The sequence below is a fragment of the Mya arenaria genome, chromosome 12 (assembly GCF_026914265.1).
Source record: "Mya arenaria isolate MELC-2E11 chromosome 12, ASM2691426v1".
Classification (NCBI taxonomy): domain Eukaryota; kingdom Metazoa; phylum Mollusca; class Bivalvia; order Myida; family Myidae; genus Mya; species Mya arenaria.
In genome coordinates this window covers 19,192,303-19,217,691 of record NC_069133.1, presented here as the reverse complement: position 1 = coordinate 19,217,691, position 25,389 = coordinate 19,192,303, and the positions used below count along the sequence as shown (strand labels likewise).

The window sequence follows — 25,389 nt, the reverse complement described above, 5'->3', positions numbered from 1 at the left end:
AAACCTCAAAGGCTAAGGTCAAGCTTGGCCACAACCTTAAATAACCCTACAGACATTAAAAAGTGAAATGACTAAATGGCTGCCTTAAGGCGTGCATACATGTTTTACAATAATCTCTTGTAACCCAAACTTGTTGGAATTGGAGTCTTTTTGAAGTCCATTTGTATATGTCTGCTCATTTACACTTATAGAAACGGAAGCAGAAGAAACACAAGGCAGTGGTGTCAATCAGTCTGATGAAAGGGCGAGCGAAAAACAGAATAATTCTCACAGCAATCCTGATTATGCTTCAAAGAGGAAAAAACAGGGTCCAGGTGATGGAGGCGACGGAGGACAACCTTCTCCAAGATACTATTCTTGGCTTACAGGAGGTTCACATGATGGCTCAACGGAACATCCAGGCAAGCCACCAATTACTGGCACAGCTCAAGGTATGAACTTTCCAAGATTTCTGCAGATTGCATTGTATTAACCAGTATAACTTCTATCATTTGACAAATAAAACTTAAAGGATCTTAACTTAGTACATACTAATTTTTAGCTCAACTGCAATGGCGAAGCTCCATATCTCTACTTATAGGCCTTGCGGGCCTTTTTTTGAAAAATGACAGAATTTAAATAACCCAAAAATGCAATAATAACTAATACCTACTCAAATACTTTGAACAACTCAAAATTTTGTTTTATTTTAACCACGACAAGTTTGGTGTTTATTTCAACTACGTGCAGTGGGTATTGCTTTATGTTATTGTAATCATTGGAAATAAAATTAAGTGTGTGTAATGTGTATAATAAATAATAAAAGTCCCAAAACTCACATAGAACCATCGGGCCTACAAGTGTTTTAGGCCTAGCTACGCTCCTGACCTGAGACTTTCTGATCAAGTCAGGCTATTAGGATAGTTCTTTGTCCAGTGTTGGTCTGTCTGTTTTTCCGTCAAAAGTGCTTAAAAGACATGTTCTCTTCTCAATTTATTAACAAATCTCTAAGTAAAGCTATATCTTTGATAACATCAAAGATAGTCCGCATCCTATTTAGATAAAATTTAACAATATTTCAGTTAGTATGAAATGGTATGTTGTCATCAACTACTAGTGCATGTGGAAAGTTAGTTTGAAATAACTAACCAGAAATGCTCACCATTCGAAACAATGTGCAGAGCACATGTTACAACCAGCTCAGTTCAAGGTCAAGATAACGCTTAAAGGTCAAAGATCATATGACTATATGTTGTGCCTGCTCCATGGTTCTAGAACTGCTGAAAGGATTTTGATATAACTCGCCTATACATATTTTTTTTTTCTTTTTCTCATTGTCAAGGAACTGAGTACCCGGAGAAAACCCACTTATCCGGCTTGGAGTTTGGTTAGTGGTCACCAAGCCGGACAAGTGGGTTTTCTCTGGGTACTCCGGTTTCCCCCACAGCACAAGACCAAACTCTCGCGAAACATCGAAATACATCACATTCCTTAGCAACCATGTTTACATCAGCGTTTATGTTGTTTTAAAAGTTTCCCTGTTTTAGTTCTTCTAAACTGAGGATAATGAAGAAACTACTACTGCAAAATTATTATTTTTATCATCCAGAAACTGAGTGTAAAACACAAGGCAACCTATTTTTAAAGCCACCAACACCTCCTCCACGGAAAAGTAAAATGCAGGGAGGTAAAACTGTTGATAACCCTCAAACAACAAACATGCAGAGAACATTGCATACTGGTATGTGTTTTTTGAAAGGAATTTCGGTTTAATTGTTTTTCGCTGGAAAAATGTCCCCGCACCCCAACTTGATGCTATAGAGGGGAAGTTATATTCTTTGATCTTGTAGGCCCTTCTATCTGTCATTCCAACAATGCATGCTCAATGTTAAAGTTGAAGGTCAAATGTTCTAGCCATAGATTTTGTGTTTACTCTCCTGTCCACTCTGTTTGTCCAACACGCTTTGTAAAATTTTCATATACCTCAGGTGAAGTATTCCCTTCATTAAGAAGAAGTGCATAACTCACATTTCATGCATGCTAACTCATGGACGAGGTCAAAGTTTTAGGTCAAATATTTAGCCATAGATTTTGTGTCCCCGAAACACCTTAAAGGAATTTTACGAAATATTCTACCTGTTACACTGTCATAATCCTTCTGTTTCTCTTACAAACCTTCAATGATTTTCTTAACATTTGTGTTCTATATTTACATTATCAACATAACACCCTTATTTCGTTCCGTATCTCTAAAGGTCAAACCTTGTGGAACAGAATGAGACATGCATTGGAAGACATCGGTTTAAGTTTCCAAAAACAAATGTTGTGCATTTCTATAGTACCGTTCTATACTATGCATATGACGCACTTGTTTACCCTAGATTATCATCTAAAAATTGCCTGCGTCCTTTCTTTGCTACAAGGATTTTATCAGTTCTTCACTCTCCTATTGCCCTTCCTGGGATGAACAATTCCATTTGAATAGCATTCAATTCTGATGAACGCAACATCATTGGAAAAGCTCTTTAAAAAAAGTACAAGAATGATACCTGAGATTGGTGAATTGATCTTCTATCGCAGTAAAATGTATGTGATGTCTATGGGACAAGTGGCGTCAGTGGCCACTGTTAAAACATAAAAATGTATTCTATTTTCAATTGTCTTTACAGAAAGTATGCAAATAAAAAGAATAGATCTAGAGTCCACCTAATTTCTCATTGTATACATTTATAAAACCAGTGGATTTGAAATTGCTCGATTTTGTTTGTTTATAATGTATTGTTTTTTTTTTTCTTTCTGAAAATGGGGAATTTTAGAAGCTCATTTGGGTGACATAAGGGTCTGTCGCGCGTACTCACAACGACAATAGTAGGGTTAAAATTCCCCGGCTATTACTTAGGGAATAATACTAATGGTTTACTTCTAAAAGATGTATTTTGGTAATCGAATATTCGATCAAAAGAATAACCGAATATTCTAAAATCAATTTTGCCATTTGTTTGCATCCCTAATTTTAACATTAAATATTTTAAAATTCTGGTTCATCTATGTTAGTCGTAATTACCATTAACTGACCAAATGATTTCATACATTGATAAACTGCAATCATTAATTGCATTCATTTTTTACATCCAAACGCAGAGAATGACAAAGCAGACACACAACCTCAAAATTCAGCTGGAGCCACTCTCCCGAATGAAACAGGCAGAGGGAAAGCTAAAGTAAAAGGCAAGAATAATGGAAATCCTGAAGGATCAACTATACAACACATTTATGTTTAAGATGATTCTATTGGCTTGATTATGACCAAGGCTGAAAGCTTGTAGAAACAGGCTTGAGTCCGTTTCCTGAGTAGAAACCAGTACCGGTGTCCATTTTGAGAGATCATAAGATTGTTCCCCTGATGGGGAGGGGTGTTCGAGGTGGACACCGATACCACTATTCCACTCTCACCTTCTTAACAAACAATCCATCGTTTTAGAACATTACTTTGGAAGCCACAGGAATAAACCCAAGCAGCAAGAATTTTATATTTGCTCTGAGTGTAGCACTGCACAAATTCATTTTCATATCAACATTGATGTGAAAAACTCAAGATTGTGGGACAATCCATGTTTTATAAGCACAATCTAGTTTCTTGTATTTTCAAATGTTTTCCAATGTATGGCACAATGATTTGATACTCCTAGATTTAAGTTTTAAAGTAGTGTATAAATTACAAGTTGAATTTTGCAGTGCTGTTTAAAAGAGGTACAATTAACTATGGATTTAATTATGGAAGGAAAGAAGAAGTAATTTTAGTAAATCTACATTTTTATAATAAACTTGTCTGATAATAGCAGCAATAGACCCCATGAAGAGAATGACTAGCAACATTGATAACAATATAGGAGGGGCCATGACTTACAAGTTTATAAAAACAAAATAAAAATAAAAACTAAGAAAAAAGTATGCTTTCCTTATTTGAATGCATGTTATTTCAACATATCATTCAAAGAACCCTATATAAGGTTTCTATCTGACTTAGACAACAAGGCCTAAAAAGGTTTGGTTAGGGTTACATCCTTTTCCAAAATAGGAAGGGTAGGTAGGCCTATTTTATTTCTATTTTATTGGGCTTTTTATAAGAATGTCATTTTCATCATTGGAGAATAGTGTTTAAATTATCTTCTGTATAAAGCATTCAAGGTTTGAAACTCCATATTGAAAAAAGCAAAAAAAAATTTTTTTTAGTTTTTCAGTTTTGTTCAAACGGACTATAAAATCGGTAGGGTTGGCGCCTATTTTGTAGGTAGGGTCAGGTAACCCGAACCAAATGTATTATTTTAGGCCCAAGCAATAAACATATTGCATAAAAGCTTGATTAAAAAAAGAGAAAAAGCAATTTCGAATAACAGGCAGGGTCACTCACATTCACATATTTAGGAAATAAGTGAACATATAGCTTTTAGACTCCTCTTTTGATAAGTCATCTCAAATATTATGTAAAATTATCGAAATGTATTTTTTAAACCCAAAACAAGAAAATGTTATGTCATTTTCTTACTTCACCTAATACACTACATACATGGTGGGTTTGTCCATTATAGTGTGCATGCTGTAACTTTGCTGTAGAATGCATGCGAAAAAGGTAGCTTTAACTGGGTACATGTATCACAGTTGTTGTTTAAAAGCAATTGTTGCTTGTATGTTAATTTTGGTTTTTGCATGCAAGCTTTGTGGTTTTCAGTAAGCACAAAGAACCATTGTTAAATCATTCTACTTTTCTCATAGAAAAATATGTTTCAAGTGCAAAATCTTCATCTTCACTTTCATTAAAACTTATGGCGTCCATTTATAATGAATGCACTTTTCCTCAACACAGGTAATTCAATTTTCCACATGTTATAAATTATCCTGAAAGGGGCATTAAGTTTGACAACATTGTTTATAGGAGAAAGTGGGAGGAATAATTTAAGGAATTACTACAGACCATTACTTAAACTGACAAGAACTGCAGATAAACATGATCCTATTTGCATTCTATAGTGTTAAAAAATTAAGGTATTTCACATTTTTTCCAAATAAGTACTTCCATGTTCAAAAATTGTTCCTCAATTATAAAAACAATGAATTTTCCTCAAATGATTTTACCATTAAGTCCTCCTCAAAGATATCACTGAAATTGAGGACCTCTTCAAAAGTCCTAAGAAATTGAGATCTTCCTCAAATGTCCTAAACATGAGGCCTTTACTCAAAAGTTTGTAATTCCAATTTTCTACAAATTTTCTTAAATTAAGGCCATACTCATTTTTTTTCTTCAAAATTTAGGTTCCTAAAATGTTTCAACATTCAGGCCTTCCTAAACTGTTCCAAAAATGAGGACTTCTACAAATGTCTCAAAAATGAGGCTTACCTAGAATATTTCAAAGTTTCTTAAATGTTCAGAAATCATCACTAAATTGTGGCAAAATCCTCAATTTTTGAGACGATTGCAATAGTATTTTAAGAACGTTTTTCTGTCTGACAATGACGCTTGCATGATCTATTGAATGTTTCTGTGAAATAAGTATCCATTTTCTATTACCAGTCCAATATCTGGAATGTTTATTTTCTGTTTTTGCTGTTTAATTATCGTTTCAATATGCATTCTAGAATGTTTAAGTTTTATGCCCCCCCCTTCCTTCGAAAACAGAGGGGGTATATTGCTTTGCATATGTCTGTCGGTCGGTAGGTCAGTCGGTCCGTCCGAGACGATAAAGCAAAGCTTGTCCGAGTGATAACTCAACAATTCCTGGATGGATGGACATCAAAATTAACATTAAGGTTGGGCCTAACCAGTAAGTGACCCCTATTGATTTTAAGGGTAATCAGGTCAAAGGTCAAGGTCATAGTGACCTTTAGTGGTTTAGGTTGTTAAACTCAACAATGCCTAGACCTATGTTCATCAAACTTACCATGAAGGTTGGGCCCGACCAGTAGATGATCTCTATTGATTTTAGAGGTCATCGGATCAAAGGTAAAGGTCACAGTGACCTTGAATGGAGAGTCAATAACTTCTGGAAAAAAAAGCTTGTCTGTGTGATTACTCGACAGTGCCTGCCCATATGGCTTTTTAGGTCCTTAAGTCAAAGGTCAAGGTCATAACTCATATTCATCATTAAAATATACGCCATATTTACCTATTCCCTGCTACTAAGAAGACTTTGTTTTAAATGCAAATATCAGTCATAACCTGAACATGATTAACAACTACCTTAACTATCTACACACTTTGAATTTTCATAAACTTGAAACTGCCTCAAATGCATCCAATGTCAATGACAAATCAGCTGTCACTTAGGTTCATGCATATTTCATTTTAATGTCCAAATAATTCTGACAACATGGCGCTCAGGGGAGGCATAATGTTTGACAAACATATTTTGTTCAAAATGTTACCATTGCAATATTATGAGGGACTGAAATATGAGTTCAACAGAGCAAAGAAATCCCATGAGAAAAGTCGATATAAACAGAGTTATTTTAATAAATAGAATAAGAAGGAATACATTCGGAACTGGGGAAAAAGTTTGACATAACCGGAAAATCGAGATATCTGATGTCGACACAGCGAGTTTGGACTGTATTTCCCTAAAGTTATTCCCCTTGTCTTACTGAAAAATTAGATAAGCATTGGCACTTTGTGATGTCTTTGTTTTATACATTCATTGGTAAACCATACTTTTAAATTAATGATCTAAATTTAATATGATTGCCTCATATCCGCATTGAAATTACAGTGCTAAAACTGCACAGAATTTGCATGGTGGTGTCCGTTTCACAATGTCTGTAATTTCTGTTTAATGCTTTCGTTGAAAATGCTGGACAATTTCTTTAAAATATTAGTCAAACTTTTTGACATTGATTTCTCTCTTACACATTGTTTTATAACAGTGCTTTTAAGTCTGAAATCAGCATCTGTACTTGATATACAAAAATGCATAAGGGTAAAATCATTTAAATGTATTGTAAGTTTATTGGTGCCACCCTACTTTGTTTTGATTGTTTTTATGCAGAAAATCAGGTTTGCAATAATTGAAAACATTAATTTGAAAATCATTACTAGATATTAGCATAATTCTTGGTACACAAACCCGCTATGAAAATGCATTAATGTGAAGCAAGTCAAATAAGACTTGTTAAATGTTAACCTGTTATTTAAGCCTTCAAGTATTTGTTTACTGTGAACTTCCTATTGCCCCCTTTATTAATGACCTTTGCAGTCTAAAAGATAAGTCTCCTAATCCTTTTCTATTAAATAAAATATGCTGTAGACTGGTCTGCAATGCTGTTTGATTGACGACTTGACTTACAAAACCAGTCATATTCAAACTGTTCTGTAACTAAATATACCTGTCTGAAGTTCAATATGAAACATTTCTGTTTCAGATACAGCTGATGTCAAAGACGTTTTAGGCTCTCAAGTTTCAATCAGCTCTCTGGATTCCTTTGAAATTATCGATCCAAAAGGTAAAGTATTTTTTAAGTGTGTCAAGCATGCTAATTATTTATATGAGTGGGGTAAGTAATCTATGTCAAGAAATACCAACCTTGGTCATTGTCCAAGACCTTAAAGGTACGTAAAGAAGAGTAATATAACCCTATTCTTAAAATAAATAATAATTAAACCTTCGACACAAATACCCCAACTCTGGCCCCAAATGGCAATACTCAAAAATTGAGTAAAACTCAACAATCGGTCCAAATAGTCATACTCTACCAATACATAACACCACAATAGGCTCCAACAGTTGTACTTTACATGGGAGTAATACAACAATAGGCTTTAACAGCGGTACTCCATAAAGGAGTAATACCACAATAAGCTCCAACTGTTGTACTCCATTGGCGTAATACAACAATAGCTTCAACAGCTGTACTCCACAAAAAAGGAATACAAGAACAGGCTCCCACAGTTGTACTCTACAATAGAGTAATACAACACAATGCTCCAACAACTGTATTCTACAACAGAGAAATACAACATCAGGCTTCAACAGCTGCACTCTACAACAGAGAAATACCACAAAAGGCATCCACAGCTGTACTCCACAAGAGTCATTTAACAATAGCCCAAACAGCTGTACCCCACAACAGCGTAATACATCCATAGGCTCCAAAGACGGAACTCCACAAATGAGTAATATAACAACAGGCTCCACCCGGTGTTATCTACAACAGGGTAAAACCAAAATGGGCACCAACCGCTGTACTCTACCACATAGGAATACAACAACAGGCTCCAACAGAGGAATACAACAATAGGATCCAACAGCTGTACTCTGAAGTAGAGTAAATCAACAATAGGCTCTAACAACTGTACTCTACAATAGAAGAATACAACAATAGGCTCTAACAATTGTACTCTTCAAAAGAGGAATACAACAAAAGGCTCCAACAGTTGGACTCTAACCACAGGAATACCACAACAGGCTGAATCAGTTGTACAATAGAGTTATACAACAATAGGCTCCCACAGCTGCATTATTCACAGATATCACCATTAGCCTTCAGACAGATAAGAGTTAATTATATAATTTTTAAATGCAATGATAAACCAACTTTAGAAAACAAAATATTTATTTTGATTAAATTAATAAAGGTTTCTTTTTATGCCCCCACAGATTTTCTTGGTGTGTTTTTACATGGGAGTTGGCCCCAGCGACACCCCCCCCCCCCAAAAAAAAAAAAAAAAAAAAAAAAAGTATAAATAAATAAATAAAAAAAAAATGCTGATTAAAAAAGTTACTAGAGTGCTTTTGGTTGTTAGAGTTGATATTCCTGAGTGCTTCAAGAGAGCTTCTAAATAGCCAGTTTTTTTTCTAAGGCAGTGTGCTTTTGACCCCAACAGTGCCATAAGAACCCATGGCCGAAATGGTTTCAGCCCTTCAGCTGCCAGGTCAATCACATCCCTGTGACTGGTTTAATAGCAAAAATTGGCATTTCTGGACTTGAGTCGCTATCTCATAGACTTCTGTAAATTACTTTGTATAGGATGCGCTCCCCCCCCCCCCCCCCAGAATTCCAATACAAAAATGGCTGTGTCTTATCTTATGACAATTTTTTTTGAAGTCCAGTTAAGTCAGAATTTGGCTGCTCTAAAGTATAAATTGGAAAAAAAGAGTTTGTTGACATTTAATTCTAAAAGGGAGGTATCTCACCTCGATTGAGTTATATTGGCAATGGAAGGTCGGGATATGATGATTCAAGAAACATATATTATGTTTACCCTCATAAATGGGGAGACATATTGTTTTTCCTTGTGTTGTTTGGTACTAAATATTGCTTATAGTGGATAAATTTGTAAGGTAGCGCTTGTTGGTTAGGGTAAGTAGGGCATTAGTAGGTATATTTTTATAATGGTAGTAATGGGAAAGTACCTTACAAAGATTGATATGTGAGAACGTCCGTACGTCCGTCCGTCTGTCCATTAAAAATCGTGTTGGCTTCATAATTCTTGAACCACTTGAAGGATTTATAAGTAAATCAACACAAATGTTCACTATATTGAGACGATGTGCAGAGCAAATGTTACAGCCAACTTGGCTCATGCCATACTTTGAGGGCAAATGTCATATGACTACAATTACTGTCTAAACCCCATAAAGGATTTTGAAATAACTCGCAGCAAACGTTAACCATATTTAGATGTTTTGCAGTGCCCATGTTACAACCAGCTCAATTCAAGGTCAAGATCACACTTTAAGGTCAAAGGTGATATGATTATGATATGACCTTTTTTGTGGCCGCTCCATATAGCTTGAATCCAATGTAGGATTTTGGAATGACTAGCCACACATGTTCACAATAATTAGACAATGTTCAGAGCACATATTTCATCCAGTTGGGTTCAAGGTTAAGGTCACACATAGAGATCAAAGGTCATTTGAATTTAATATGAGTATTATTCATGTCTGACCATTTCTCTTGAACCCCATGGAAGATCTTGAAATTAATTGCCACAAATGTTCATCTTATTAATATGATATGCAGAGCACATGTTAAAACTAGCTCTACTCAAAGTCAAGGTCATACTTTTAGGTCAAAGGTCATTACTACAGTTCGTGTCTGCTCTATATCTTGGGAACCATTTGAAGGATTTTGAAATTTTGCTCCACAAATTTTCACCAAATTTAGATGATATGCAGAGCACATGTTTCAAGATGTCTATCTGTCTGTCCATCACAAATTGTGTCCCACACCATAATTCTGGAATCGCCTGAAGGATTTTGTATTAACTCACCACAAATATTCAATCTTATTGAATTGATGTGCTTAATAGTTCAAGGTCAACGTCACACTAAAAGGTCATATGACTGTTGAACTCAGACAACCACATGAGGAGAATGCTGTTTTTGATTTAGCAGAGTAAAAAACCAATAGTACAAACTGTTGCGATGGTAGAGCTGTTTGTTCGCACTATGCCACATGTTTACTTTGCAGCAGATGTTGATGTGTCGAGAACAAACACTAACAAGGCTGTTGCATTACAAATGATATGGTATTTAATATCGCAAGGTTTACAATAACCAAAACAATTTTAACTGAAAACAAACATGAGGTTATTGATTTTGAAAATCTTCACTGCTTTCCATTCATGGGTTTAATGTTTTTTCCCGATTTTTCTCATATATTTTTGCCTGCGTCGATCCTTAAAGTGCTAGCTCCTATACAAAGTTAGTTATGGTATATGACCAAAAGTCATGGAAGCTCAGGGGAATGTAATTTGGGTGAATGTGTACAGATGGGGTTTTGTTTCTTGCTGCATTAAGTTAAATTAGAGTGATGGGCCTTGAATTACCATAGCAAAAAAATGGGATTTCTGGACAATTTCACCTACAGTCATGAAACTTTGGGGAATGATGTTCATGCAAAAAGGTTGGGCACCAGGGGTTTTGTTTGCCACTGCACATATCCAGAATTATGGCCCTTGAATAAGCAAAACTTGGCATTTTTGAATTGTGTCGCTTCAAACTAAAAATTATTTCACCTAGAGTCATATAGAATGTTGTTCAGGCAATGAAGTTGGGCACCTGGGGTTTTGTTTCCCGCTGCACCTATCCAGAGTAATGGTCATATAACCTTGAGGGAATGTTGTTCAGGCAATAAAGTTGTGCACCTGGGGTTGTGTTTCCCGCTGCATGCAATACTACCAAAGTTTTGCCCTTCAAGTACCACAAACTGGCATAGTAGAACTCCTCAATATTATGATTATAAAAGTTTATTTTGAAATAATTTGTGGTTGATAATTATATAACAGTTCGCAACAACTAAAGGATATGTAACATGCAACTCATGATGCTAGTGTCGTTAATATCACGAGAATTATTGATTATACACCGCCTAAGTCTGATGTATTACAGGAGCTTTACATAGTTTTGTTTCTGCATGGGGTTTCCTGCTTTTGTATCCTATGAGTTCCTCGAGTAAACTTATAAAATGAAACTGGATATATACAGAGATGTAGTAAAACAAGTTTTTTTTTCCTTTTTTCTGGGTTTGAACTATTAAAGTTGGATTTATGTTCTGTTCTGTTATCTTCATATTTACCGAAATGTGTTAAATAATAAAAGTAAAGTAAAGACAGTTAAAATGGTGACTTCATTGTGTTACTTTGTTATCATACAAAATAAATAGCTTTTCAATTTGAACCATTAAAGGTGTCTAATTTTCAGTCTAATATAAAATCAAACGTATATTTCCCCATATAGCTAGCATTAGAAAGTCATGTTAAGAGGTAATTCAAATACTGCATGCAAAAACATTGGAATGCACATATTTTTAATTTGGTTTATTACATATACTTTGAAGTGATTGCCAGAGAAATCGTTATTGGATCTTTTGTTTGTCTATTTTTTAAAAACCAAAAAGTACGTATTATGGGTGATGGTAAGAAATAGCATTTGAAGCCCTCTTGTTAGATTTAACTTCTCTTTTCAGAAGCAGATTGCAAAGAACAGGAAAAGAATGACAACACAACCCAAGATAAATTCCCACCCGACGGCACATCCTTAGAATGTATGAACAGCATGCAACCAAGAAGTAAATCAGAAGCTGCACAAGTACAAAAAAAGCCTTTATCTAATGACCAATTTTGTATCAAAGTTCAAGGTCCTTTTTTAACAGTTCAAGACAAACATAATCCGAGATGTAAACTTGTTTTGCCTAAAGCAAATGATGCTCATTTTGAAGGGGAACTTTTATGTGTTGATGGTAGCTGTTTTGATTTGTTTGTTGAGGCTAATTCCCTGAAGAGTTGTAAGGTACAAAGCCTTAATCCTTCTGGAGACCAAAATGACAAGGCTGTAAGTGAAGAACCATTGTTAGCTCAAGAAACCAAAATGCAGGTTGTAGAAAATTTTGCAAAAAGAGGGAATTGCGGCGATATGCTGGGACAAGAACATGCTGTTGGACCAAACACTGAACAACATCATTCTAGTGCTTTTGGATTCAAGCCAATTGTTGTTAAGCAGAAAGTCCCTAAGTTTGTTGTAAAAATCATATCACAGGATTCATTTAAATCAAATTTTAAAACAAACTTTCCAGACGCTGCATACAAAGTTGAAAATGAAAAAGGTAATACTGCCGACATTAGAATATCCGGATCATTGGCTTGTCATGAGTGGTTTCAAGGGGAAATATACTATTGTAGAGTGCCCATGAGTGACATTAAAAATGGTGAACTCATCCCCAAGTTTCCTGTCAAATTGGACAAGTACATGTTAAAATGTTATGGCGAGCTTGGAACAGTTTTATGGGACATACTTTCTGAGGAAAATCAAATATTAGTATGGTGTTCTTTATCATCTGCTGATGAAGTGGTAAGCAAATTGAAGAAAGCAATCAAAAAAGTTGAACATTCCTGTGAGATTGATGACTCTGCTTTGCCCCCTTTAATAATGAAGAAAATGAAAGAAATGCACAATGTTTTACATGTAAAAATTGTTTGGAGTTTGGATGAAGACTACACTTTCAGTGTGTTTTGCTACCAAGAAGATGCTCCAGACATAAAGAAATATTTAAAAGATTTGTGTTCATTTAAAAAATCAACAAAAGAAGATTCCTTCCATTCAACTGCTGATACATTTAAAGATCTTAGAGAGGCATTCAAGTACTCTATTGCGAATGCAAATGGCCAAACCATTGCAGTTTTAAATGTTGAAGCTGTGAATTTAGACGCGGAAGCTATTGTTGTTTTAAAGGAAAATGAAAGCATGGAAGATGTTAGCAAATGTGAGTACTACATTTAGCTCTGAATACTGGTTTTGAGTTTACAATACCCAAAGAAGTCCATGGCTGGTACCGGTATTCATTAAACATGATCTAAGTAACAATTACGTAATTTTCTAACATAAGTTAAATTTCTTAAAACCCATATTATTATTTTTTATGAACAACAAATATATCGCATGTTCAATAGAATAAGTGGTTATAATAATATATTGGGTATAATTTAGCCTCATTGGCTTGATGACAGGAGCTCAGCTTAAATAACAAAAAAATCCTCTACATTTTATTTTTCCGTAAGTCAGTCTGTCAGCCATTCTGTCAGTCAGTCAGTCTGTACATCACACTTTGCTTTCGATCAATAACTTGGTCATGACTAGTAGATGACCCCTAATGATTTTTAGATCAGTAGGTCTAAGGTCAAGGTTGAGTGACCGTGAGGTGCAAACAGTTTCCACTCAATAACTTTAAAACACTTGAACCCAGGATCTTCATACTTGGTATGCCAGTTGGCCATGACTAGTTGATGACACCTATAGATTTGGGATCAGTAGTCAAAAGATCAATGTGAACGGTGTCCGCTAAATAACTAAAGAATGCTTGAGCCCAGGAACTTCATACTTGGTTTGCTAGTTCTGGTCTTGATAAGTAAATGACCCATATTGATTTTGATGTCAAGGTCACAGTGACTTTCAGGTGGAAATTAATATCTTGTTCACCAGTCCCTTTGTCACACTTCTTTCTGCTCAATAACCAAAGAATGCTTGGACCAAGGATCTTCATACTTTGACCCAGGAACTTAATATTTGGTATGCAGATTGGTCATGACCAGTAAAAGGCACCTATGTTTGTTCGTCTGCAGCCCAAATTTCATCATTGATTATTTTTCACCTAGGACAAAACAATGGGAGATACAAGTGCTTTTTCTAATCTCTAGTTTGTTTTTAGTTCTTATATATTTTTTTGAATAAAATATATTTGACATAGAAAAAAAAATTTGGGTGTATTATTTTTGTTACAATTTATAACGCCTACTTCAATGATATTAAAGCTTGATTCTTAAAAAATGTTTCGTTCAGATTATTATATGTTTAATTATAAACATGTTTGCATTCATCCCCTGCTTATACTATACGCTGCGTCATAGCCTTTCATTGTTATATGTTACCAATACGGCAATGCATTTAGAAATCTTTCTTGTAGTATTTTTTAAGCTGCACTCTCACAGATTTACCATTTTTCCAACTTTTTCTTTTTTTGTCTTTGAATAAGAATTTTTTTGTGTAAATATCTGCTAACCAGTGATGAAAGACTGCTGACAAAAGATCAGATCACAGATCTTCATATTTCCATTCTAAATTTCATGTTTTATGGCTTAAGAAAAATGCATAAAACATTAATTTTGGGACGGAAATATGTAAAGCTGCAATCTGATCTTTTGTCAGCAGTCTTTTATCACTGGTATGCAGATATTTACGCAAAAATTTGCTTCTTACAAGACAAAAAATAAAAACGTTGTCAAAATGTTCATTCTGTGAGAGTGCAGCTTTAAAAGGAAACCTTAATTGATATTTTCAATAAATATTAGCTAAGAAGAAGTCAAAACTAAGTAAGTCTTTTAATACCCTTCATTTATTTCTTTTGGGGGCTGCAGGGAGATTTTTTTCCCTCAAATAGAAATTTCTTGAAACGGTTGATAAAACTTAAGGGATATCTAATGTTGTTACAAGAATTAAGAACATTGCCATGGATAAGCTGCATCTTGAAGACCTTATGCTGTTTTATTAGAAAAAAAAATCATTAATCAAAGGACTTAATGTAATAAAATTATTTGTATTTGTTTTTTAAGAAAGAAAATCATTGGGATCTGACGCAATAATTATCATGACACTTGTACATATATATATAACAATGTTAACAAATATTGTTTTCAATATATAGAAGAAAAACCAATCAATGTATTGAACTCGACTTAAATGTTTTCTTTGATATTTCCACACATATTACTTTCTATTTCTATTTTTCCCCATTTCTTTCAGCTATTTCAAGGAATGGAAATCAGATTGTAGTTGAGTATCCTCAAGAGGGACATGAGCAAAGTCGGGCAAAGCATAAAGTAGCGGAGTCAATGGAATATGCTCTAGTTGAGATAAAGAAAAGAAACTGTTTTTCAGTAGCAGTTGCGTGTAGTTATAGTAAATCATGGGCAAATGGATACAAGTACTTGAAATCTGTTCTGGTTGAGATTTTTGAATTTTTAAAGCAAAATGCAGATATTCCATATTCCTTCATTTTGTGTACCGGTACCTCAAATGATTTTGGGTACAATGCTTGTCAGCAAATACTACAAAAAGGAAAGCCGGATGCTTATGGCAAGAACAATTTATCATTATTATGATATGTATAGGTATCAAACATATTTAAGTTGATTTATATTTGCCAGAAGACTACACACGTACACATGTGTTTATTATATATACTAGATACTTTGTAAATCAGTACTTGAAAATATTTTCAAAAAAATATTTTTAGTCTAAATATTCTGCAAAGTGCTCCATTGTGTGCATTCTAGTAAAATGTTTATGTTTTTAACGACTAGTTTCTCAGACATTTTTTTTAAATTTCTCTTTATTAATCAGTGTTTTTCGATAAAATACGGAGGACATAAACTAAGTGTTTTGAGATATCACAATTGACAGTGTAACTGGTATTTATTAATTTATTTTTCATATTATCATTGAAATCAAGTTTTGACCATAATTTTTTTTTATTTAAATATGACTGCTTCTCTATGTACATTCACAGTTTGAGAACTTTTTAAATGATTTTTTTTTATAAAAATGCAATAATTTATACTAATATATCCTTACTTAATACATAAATTATTATGAAAATTTTAAGTGAAATATATGATCTGTTTATTTTGATATTTTTTCAATTACTGTTGAAAATATTTTTTTAATTATAAAAAAATCTCAAAATAAACAGATCATGTATTTGACTTAAAATGTTCTTGATATATTAGTTAGGATATATTGATATAAATTATTGCATATGGAGACTGGATTTTAATGGGAAATTAGATTTTCAAGTTGTTTGTGCAATGATATAGGTTGCATTTCATTTGCAACAAATTCTCTGTATCAGTCTATTGATGACAATTTTGAATGTTTGAATGAAAACAAGATTGTCATCACCCAACACAATAAGCTAAAGAGTATTAGCACACAATAGTTTGCCTCTTGATGAATGATAGCTTTTCTTTTATTGTAGAAGAAAGAAGTTCACCAAATGATGTACATGCACATGCACCAGAAGGGGTCGATCAAACAAAAAGTGATTCAGTTACATACACTGTTGAGAAGCCGCTGGCAGCAGGTAACTAACTACATGTATTTCATGTCTTGTACCATTTAGAAGTTGTTATTTAAGTTTTCACTACTAGCGTTATAAAGTAAAGAAAAGATACTGAACTATTCCTGGAGTGATATTCTCAAACCATCTTTAATTTAAATTTTACCTCTGTTTTTAACTCTCTGAACACAAAGTGCTTGGATGAGCCATTGTGGTAGGTAGGACTTTCTGCATTCAACGTCTATCGTCATTAAATTATTTGTGTACATCCGTGCTCCAGCCAGGATCTGGAAAGTGAAGGGCGCTATGCCAGAAAGGTCACTTTCAATGGGTATCGAATGACCCTAAATGAGGCACTTGCAACGACCAATGTTCCAATTCATATTGCGTTTGTGTTGTACTTTCAATACTAATCTTTTGTTATGAATATCATAAAAAAACATAGCTGCATGGTACAAAAGTATCTTTACTTAAGTGTTAGAATAGTTTATGTTTTTTTTTCTGAAGTGTCTTGACTTTATGTCCAATAGATTTCAAATATAGTTTATTTTAAACAACAACACTTAGTCAAACAAAAGGGCACAGCAGGTTGTAATAAAAAGACAATAAGGTGCTGGAAAAGGGCAGCAGGGTGCTTCCCCTGCTATTTAGTTCAAGCAGTAGCACTGATGTACATGTTTGAGGCCACAACTTTATTCTTCTGAAAATTGGTCAGAATGTATGTATTGATGAAATTTTAAACAGGTTAGAAATTGGGTTACCGTCTTGGTTAAAAAATAAGTTCACTTACGGTCAAATCTTTGTTTACTCAATAGAGAATTCCTTTTCTTTTTAGAAACTTACTTATGCTGTAGAGGCTGCTTTTTTGGTTCCATCTTTGTGAAACTTGATCAGAATGTTTGTCTTCATGAAGTACAAAATAGTAAAACTTAAAATAATGCTTTATATTTTACCGTTTAAAAAAGTTTATACTTAATGTGAAGAATGCTTCTGGGTATAAAAAAAGAAAAGAAATCAATGTCTTAATAAGATTTGAAAATGCTTATATAGGCATGTTGGTTGGTATATTTAAACCTTACTATTTCTTTGAACATCATACAATTAAAAGCAATAATCAAGGACACAAAGATAATAAGATTGTTGTTTTAAGTTTTGATGTATTTCATGCAGAAAATGAAGCCTCAAGATCTGCAAATGAAACAACTGGAGGAAGCCGAACAGAATCAAGTAAACTGAAAGTTCACGTTTTGAAAGAAGAAATAGTATATGTCAAGGTAAAATTCTATTGGATATTTTAGTTCTTTGACTCTTTTCTTTGTAGGGCTGAATTAGGCATTTGTGTAGCAAATCAACTTGTATATACTAGATGGAAGGATAAAATGTTAAAAGTGGTAATAGATATAGTATATTATGCTGTTGACTAGACATAAGATTAAAATTTTCTGTTATGTTGTCATGGCAGTAAAGTGCATAGCCCAGTTTTGCCCTATTCGGAATTCTGATTTTTTTCGAACCTTGTGTCAACTCTTCTGAAAAATCCGAATACTAGCTGATCAGTGCAAATAAGGTTAAAGAAGATAAAACAGAATAACAACTATTAACCATTGATACCAATTTGAAGCACTGACTCCAAAAATATACAATACAAATGTGATTTTGAAAAAGACCTATCCTTCTGGTTTTCTTTTTAACCATGTTTTCACATAGTGAAAACTGGTAATAAGAATGACGAACATCGTTGTTTGGGCGGGCTGCCGGTCCGTGCCAAACTCACCTATAAAACAAAATAATTTCAGTAAAGGTTGACATATCTTCACAAAACTTGGTCTATATGAAGAGTTTATCGATACCTTTCATGGGATTGGGTTTGGGGTCCCTAGGGTCAAGGTCAAGGTCACTGTTACTAAAAATAGAAAACGGTTGAAATGGAATAACTTTAGTTAGGGTTGATATATCTTCACCAAACTTGGTTTATAGGAAGAGTTTATGAAAACCTTTCATGGGATTACGTTTGGGGTCCCTTGGGTCAAAGTCAAGGTCACTGTTACAAAAAAACAACAGTTGAAACTGAATAACTTAAGTTAGGGTCCACATATCTTTTCCAAGCTTGGTATAAAGAAAGAGTTTATGAAGACCTTTCATGTGATTGCATTTGGGGTCCCTAGGGTCAAGGTCACTGTTACTAAAAAATAGAAAAATGGTTGAAACTGAATAACTTTAGTCAGGGTTGACATATCTTGACAAAACTTGGTATGAAAGAAGAGTTAATGGAGACCTTTCATGGGATTGCGCTTGGATCAAGGTCACTATTATTACAAATAGAAAAACAGACACAAGCTGAAGTTCTTCTGTCAATCATTGAAAACCTGGTTTCATCACATGGCAACCTTTCTTGTTGTTGTATATGCCTAAAGATGTTTATTATACAGAGTACACTTAAATTTTACTTGAAAAATTGTATGGAAAAGATAATCTGTTGCAATCTATCAAAAAAATACTCAATATAAAATAAAATGTTTATCATACACATGGAAAATTTTCCCACCAACAAAATAATAAAGAAAACAATGCAGTCAAACATGTTCACTGTGTGGGAAGGGACACCGGATATAGCTAAAAAAAGTGATAAGTAAACAGACAATTATGCAGTTGTTTTAATTTACCAGAGGTAAGATCTTGCTGTGTTAACGCATATCTACCGTATCCACAAATGAAGCAAATGTTTGAACTAATAGCTGAATGCTTAATTTAGCCTATGTTATACTTTAAAGTGCTTACGATTTAGCAGACCTCGTAAAAGGGTTCTTCAAATCTTAGATGATCACCTCAAAACTTACTGAATTTCGACGAGTATTGTTATTTTTAGGAAATATATCGAATTAATAAAAAATCTGAATCGAAGGATTTCACAAGAATAAGCTCAACTATTTTTATTTTAAGAAATGGCAATGTAACTATTAAACTGTTTAAGTACAGTACTGTACTGGGGATAGCCGTATTATGTACTGGAGATAGTTTCAAAGTTGAGAAATGTGTGTCCTGGTGATAACATGTAAAATGAGAAAAACATTTATAGTAACACTGTTAATATACACTATACATGTATATGTCTATTTCGAACTTTCAAATAATCTGCAAAAAGTGAGAGTACAATTTGATAAGAAATTATTGAGCAAACTTTAGTTAACAATGACTTTGATCCGTGCTCTCCTAAATGAACGTATATATGCAAGCTGCGTAAATATCAGGGTTGGTCTCAATACATTCTGTCTCACTGAAGTGAACGAGCAGAGACCATTATTTTGTTCTAAGTAATACCAACATCGACCCAAGCTTAGAACAAAGCTTTACGTGTTCCAAATTTGATCACAATATCCCTACTGGTGACTTTCTTTTTGCAAAAACGTACTTACTTGATTTACAAAGCAATATTATATATATATGAATAGCAAACACCACATAAATTCTACGGCCATATGTTTTATGTTTCTCAATAAATCAGATTACCGGCGTATTTCAAATATTTAGATCTTGATGCTTGTGAAAAAACACATCATGGTTGACTAATATGTATGAATGAAACAGTTTTAAGTGCATACAGATACAAAAAACAACAACATGTTTTTGCTCTCATCCCTCGATATGGACAACATCTAACAATTTCCCTCGAGCTCGCGTATAGATAAAAAGCCGTAATCATTATCACAGTCTCGTTTTTCTAAATACATCGTTACTATCCTCAGTCCACTTAATAGCTATCCCCTGTGCAGTTATTTATTTGCTTCATCTATCCCCAGTACACTTCCAAGGCATCAAAAGGTATGGATATCTCCGTAACAACAAAATATATCATATTGATATTTTACCCATTACTAGATAATGTAATTACAATGAAATCGCTCGATTCAGTTTTTATTCTTGTTTTCAATTTGTTGATTTATGTTTGAAATCGTACCACATAAATGAACATTTGTGAGCGATCATGCAACTTTCGGCGAGAATTGAGCTATTATACAAAAGAAGAGACACATTTTCATCATAGTCGTATATTGCACCGTATCAATTAATTCAAAACTCTTCAATTTTGCTAAATATATCACCATAAAATACAAAAAAATGACAGAAAACTGTCCATGTGTCAAAACCTAACGCTTATCGTTTGATCACTTTCTGAGCTATATCCGGTGTCCGTTCCCACACAGTGATGTTGTTATTGAAATATAATAGAAAATAGGGACAAAAGTAAACTAAACAAAATAATATTATATTTTTACCTTCATCACTTGTAACATTTCGTCAATTTATCATGATTTTGATGTTGATTACAATGCTGCATTAAGTTATCAGTAAACAACAATTTAAATCTGTTATCCCTGAATCCTCTACATGAAGCCCTCAAATTATGTGTTGTTGACATGAATCTTATAAGGTACAGCCTTTTATTCTTATGCATTGATTGATTACCATATAACTTGGTACGAATGTTTTCCTCATTGTGATGATGTGCAGTGACCTTGACCAAGGTCCACATCTCAAAGGTCAAGGTCATGCAAGACATTTAAGGGTCAGAGTACACGCTTGTGTCTGCACTATAACTTACCTATGCATTGATGGATTGCCATATTACTTGGTACAAATGTTTTCCTCATTAAGATGATGTGCAGTGACCTTGACCCAGGTCCATACCTCAAAAGGCAAGGTCACCAAGACATTTAAAGGTCAAGTGCACATGCTCGAGTCCGCGCTATGACTTACTTATGCATTGAAAGATTACCATATAACTCGGTACAAATGTTTTCCTCATTGAGTGACCTACTTATTGGAAACTTTTGTTGTGACAACATAAACATTTCTCCGGGATCTTTTCAATTTCATTATGTCAGTATTTAGAAAAAACCTAACTTTCTTAAAAAACAACGGCAGGGGATACATCCATCCTTTGGACTGCCTTTTGTACTTTAATATTCTCAACAACTAAGTAAAGTATTTCAAACATGTGGTATAATGGAACAAACAACAATGACATCGCAACAGTTTGTTCTCTTGGTAATAACAAGGAAGCGGCTTTAAGGTAGAGGGAGTTATTCACACCTTCACACATTGACAGTGCACAATGATGCCATGTTATGTCTATTTGTTTTTAATACATAATCATTCTATGTAAAAACTAGTGTTATTTTCGAAACTTTAAAATAATAAACTACTTTCATTTGTTGTTGTCTTCTGATGCTAACAGTACCCGGTTTTCTACTGCATTTTTTAACTAAATCCATCCATCGATGTGGGTGGTGTCCGTTTAAAGTGAAAAGTAAACAAACATATTTTGGCTTGAAATGGACGGAAAAAAACTCATCAAAAGCCTACAACTACATATATAAATCGTAGGCATTTCATTATGTATGTGTCTCAGCTATAGTAAGGATCAATATTGTGCCTGACTCATCATGGCAAAATCGGACAATCATGACCTTTAACTTTGAGCCCCTAGCTATAAATCTGCTTTATCATTTTTAAAATATTTTTAATGCATGTTCATTGGTGGAATGTGGTTCTGCACTTTAGATTCATGACTTTTTTTCTCTTATTTATTTCAGGCAGATGTGATTGTTAACTCGACAAGTGAAGACTTGGACTTGGAACATGGACATGTGTCTGCAAAGATAAATAAACATGCAGGGAAAAAACTGCAAAAAGCTGTGAATAAAGAAGCTAAAAAGATCAACTTCTGGGATTACATAGTTACTAAGCCCTTTGATCTAAGCAACTGTAAGCATATCTTTCACTGTGCCCTCGAGCCATTGAAAGACATTGACCAGAATGACCAGAAGGATATCTGTCTATCGGTATGATATCTAATTCACAGAAGGCATATCATTTTGATAAAAAGGGTATAGTTAATTTTGTAATGTTATGACCTATTTCTATAACAGTTAGTATAAGTTATAATAATGACTGTTTTAATCATCATGTTGGTTGGCACGGTCATAGATGGCAGTATATTAATTTGGCCAATCTCTTGCAATTTGACATATAACTGCAGCTGGTTTCAAGGGATAAGAATAAAGATACAAAATAATGTTAAGGGTTTCTTCTTAAATAGTTTCTTTTTCAAGAATGTGATCTGGTAAGCTGATAATAAGCTGGTGGTAAGCTGGTGCCTTAAACGTAATATAAGTAAAGTCATGAGAGTCTTGCAAAATTCATTAGTTTTAATGTACATGTAAAAAAACTGTAACTTCAAAGGCGCCAACTTAACCACCAGGCCCCAATTTATCGAAACTTCTTAAGCTTAACAGGCTTAAGTAGCTTATTTCAATTAACCCGGTAGCCAAAATACAAACTTACATTGAACTTTGATAAATGAAAAATGGTTTATTGTGATTATCATTACAATAATTGTCATCTTAAGCATAAAACTTTTAAAGAAGTCAATATTACGCATTTTATTGAAAACCAAAAATAATGAGATTAGCTTAATCCTGTTCTAAGTGACTTAAGAAGTTTAGAGAAATTGGGGCCTGTAAACTAGATCCCTATTTCCATTAAATGTAAGTTCACTTAATTCATTATTGGATATGTCAAACTGCTTTTTAATATAAATCAAAACCAAAATTGTCACAAAGTTGGAACTAAATGAAAATGTTTAATATGTAATAAAACATTTATTACAAATGCATATGTACTTAGCACATCTTAAAGCCAAGTATGTAGGTATGAATTTAATTTGTTCAATAACTTAAAGTGACTCGCTCATGTTTTTGGACCAAAAATTAGTTTTCCCGGTAATGCATCTGAAAACACTTTTTTATCATTGTTTTACTCTATGTTATAGAAATTGCAGAAAAAAAATACAGTTATAGCAGAAAAAGTATTTTGGTTTTAATGGGGTTCAAACCCTGACACGCCGTTAAAGTTTAGAAAAACGTAAACAATTGCCAGCTTGTTCTCACGGCCATCGGGACATTACCAAAAGTTCTGGATATGTTGACCTGTTAACGATACATTGATATAACATCACGTGATAATGTCAATCAACCAATCATGCAACACTACAGTAACCATTGAAAATTATGGTCTTCAAAGACGATATTTGAGCAAATATCAACATTTTCTGAAATATTCCAGCTTTTGGTATTTTTGTTTTAACACTCCTTATGATTTGCTACAATTTATTTCATAATTAAATAAAAATGGCATGTAACAAACCATGAGTGAGTTACTTTAAGCCATTTATGTTTATAAGATATCATGGTAAGGGTTAAAAGGGTCATGGAAACCAAATATTTAGAAAGGGTGGGGTGGTCTTCCCTGAACGATACTACCACTTAGACATGATGTTACTCAAGAGTGTGTTCTTGTGCTTAATCTAGGACACCTGAATTCTCTGATGATTTTTTTTTCTAATACTTCAATATTTACAGAATATGCGGGCAATGGTTCGAATGCTGTTGAATGAAGCAAACAAAATGAGCTGCCACTCCATTGCTCTGCCGGCACTTGGAACTGGCAATCTGGGTTATAATCCCAAAGATGCAGCAAACGCGATCTTCCTTGCTGTCTGTGACTTTGTAGAACTCAATGGCGACACGAGCCATCTGAAAGAAATAAAAATTGTCATATATGAGAAAGAGGAAAACACATTTCAGGTATGGATAGAAAATTGAGGAATCACATCAAACCATTCAATGTCATGAGTAAATGATCAAGCTGAACATTCTTTCTTATATTACTAGAAGCATTTGATATTGCGACCATCACTTTAACCAAGTTAAAGGCACTTACATTTTTGTTATTGACAATGTTAATGAATGACTTTAGGTTTGCCAATAGACTGATATAAAAGTGTTTTAAAATGATACAGCATGACAAAATAGTTTAACATATTGCACTATAAATTTGATTTATTGCTTTCCTGTTTTATTTTACTTAATTTTACAATTTCAAGTGTTGAAAACCCTTGTTTCATACCATACTTTTAACCTGGAGGTTATAAAGTTGTCATATCTGTATGACTATTTTTTCAGGCTTTCAAGCAGGTTGAAGCAAAAATGGCCCAAGGTAACCATTTTACATAATTATTCATATTTCTGTAGGTTTGAATAAAGAACTCAATCTGGAATGCATAAAGAAATGAGAATAGACAAAAATAGGAAAAAACTGTATCATAATGATACCACATCAAGAATTATTACATATATTAGTTAGAATGGACACTGTGAAATCTTTTAAGTTGACAGCGATGCAATAGTGGATGGGGAATGTCAAAAACTAAAACAGTTAAAAAATACATGTTTAATAGCCCTGAGGAAAAATCTTTTATGGGAGTGTCAATTCGAAACATTTTTTCTTGGCGACAAGTTTTGAGTTAGTTTAAGAGTTAAACAATTTTTTTAACAAACTTTTGATCAAAAAGCATTCACATAACGGGAAGGTCTGTCAAAATTAGTACCTCATTTTAATGTCAAAATGCCCCAGACTATTCAACAATGTCTTAAGAGATCTTGATGATATTTTGTCAAATAAGAAAGTTATTAAAAAAATAAATAAATTTCGTGTATGAAATTCAATTCTGAGGTTACAAAAATGCATATTATCTTTTTTAAAATAGTTGCAATCAACACAAAGTCCAACAACATTGTTGATTCGGCTGCATTCCGATAAATTTGACTCACAAACATTCTTTTTGTATTAAGACATTTCGGGAAAACGTAAATGCTTTTTGATTTGAAATCTGATAAAATTATATTATTTTGCAAAAATGTTCAATTCCTAATTACAGATTTTCATGTTGCATGGGATATATGAGCC

The 25,389-nt window shown here is 33.7% G+C and overlaps 1 protein-coding gene across 4 annotated transcripts in view; it reads left to right on the top strand.

Annotated features, from left to right (window-relative positions):
* LOC128211429 (uncharacterized) overlaps nt 1-25,389 on the top strand; it is a 66,275-nt gene that overhangs the window by 17,659 nt on the left and 23,227 nt on the right. For 2 of the 4 annotated variants that reach the window (XM_052916209.1, XM_052916207.1), the window contains exons 8-18: nt 192-431; nt 1,589-1,720; nt 3,121-3,207; nt 7,390-7,470; nt 11,941-13,233; nt 15,267-15,599; nt 16,501-16,605; nt 17,752-17,855; nt 22,176-22,424; nt 24,003-24,227; nt 24,606-24,639. In XM_052916209.1, the coding sequence (XP_052772169.1) occupies nt 192-431; nt 1,589-1,720; nt 3,121-3,207; nt 7,390-7,470; nt 11,941-13,233; nt 15,267-15,599; nt 16,501-16,605; nt 17,752-17,855; nt 22,176-22,424; nt 24,003-24,227; nt 24,606-24,639 (2,883 nt within the window). The remainder of the gene's footprint in view (nt 1-191; nt 432-1,588; nt 1,721-3,120; nt 3,208-7,389; nt 7,471-11,940; nt 13,234-15,266; nt 15,600-16,500; nt 16,606-17,751; nt 17,856-22,175; nt 22,425-24,002; nt 24,228-24,605; nt 24,640-25,389) is intronic. The other 2 variants (XM_052916208.1, XM_052916210.1) reach the window with 2 other exon arrangements.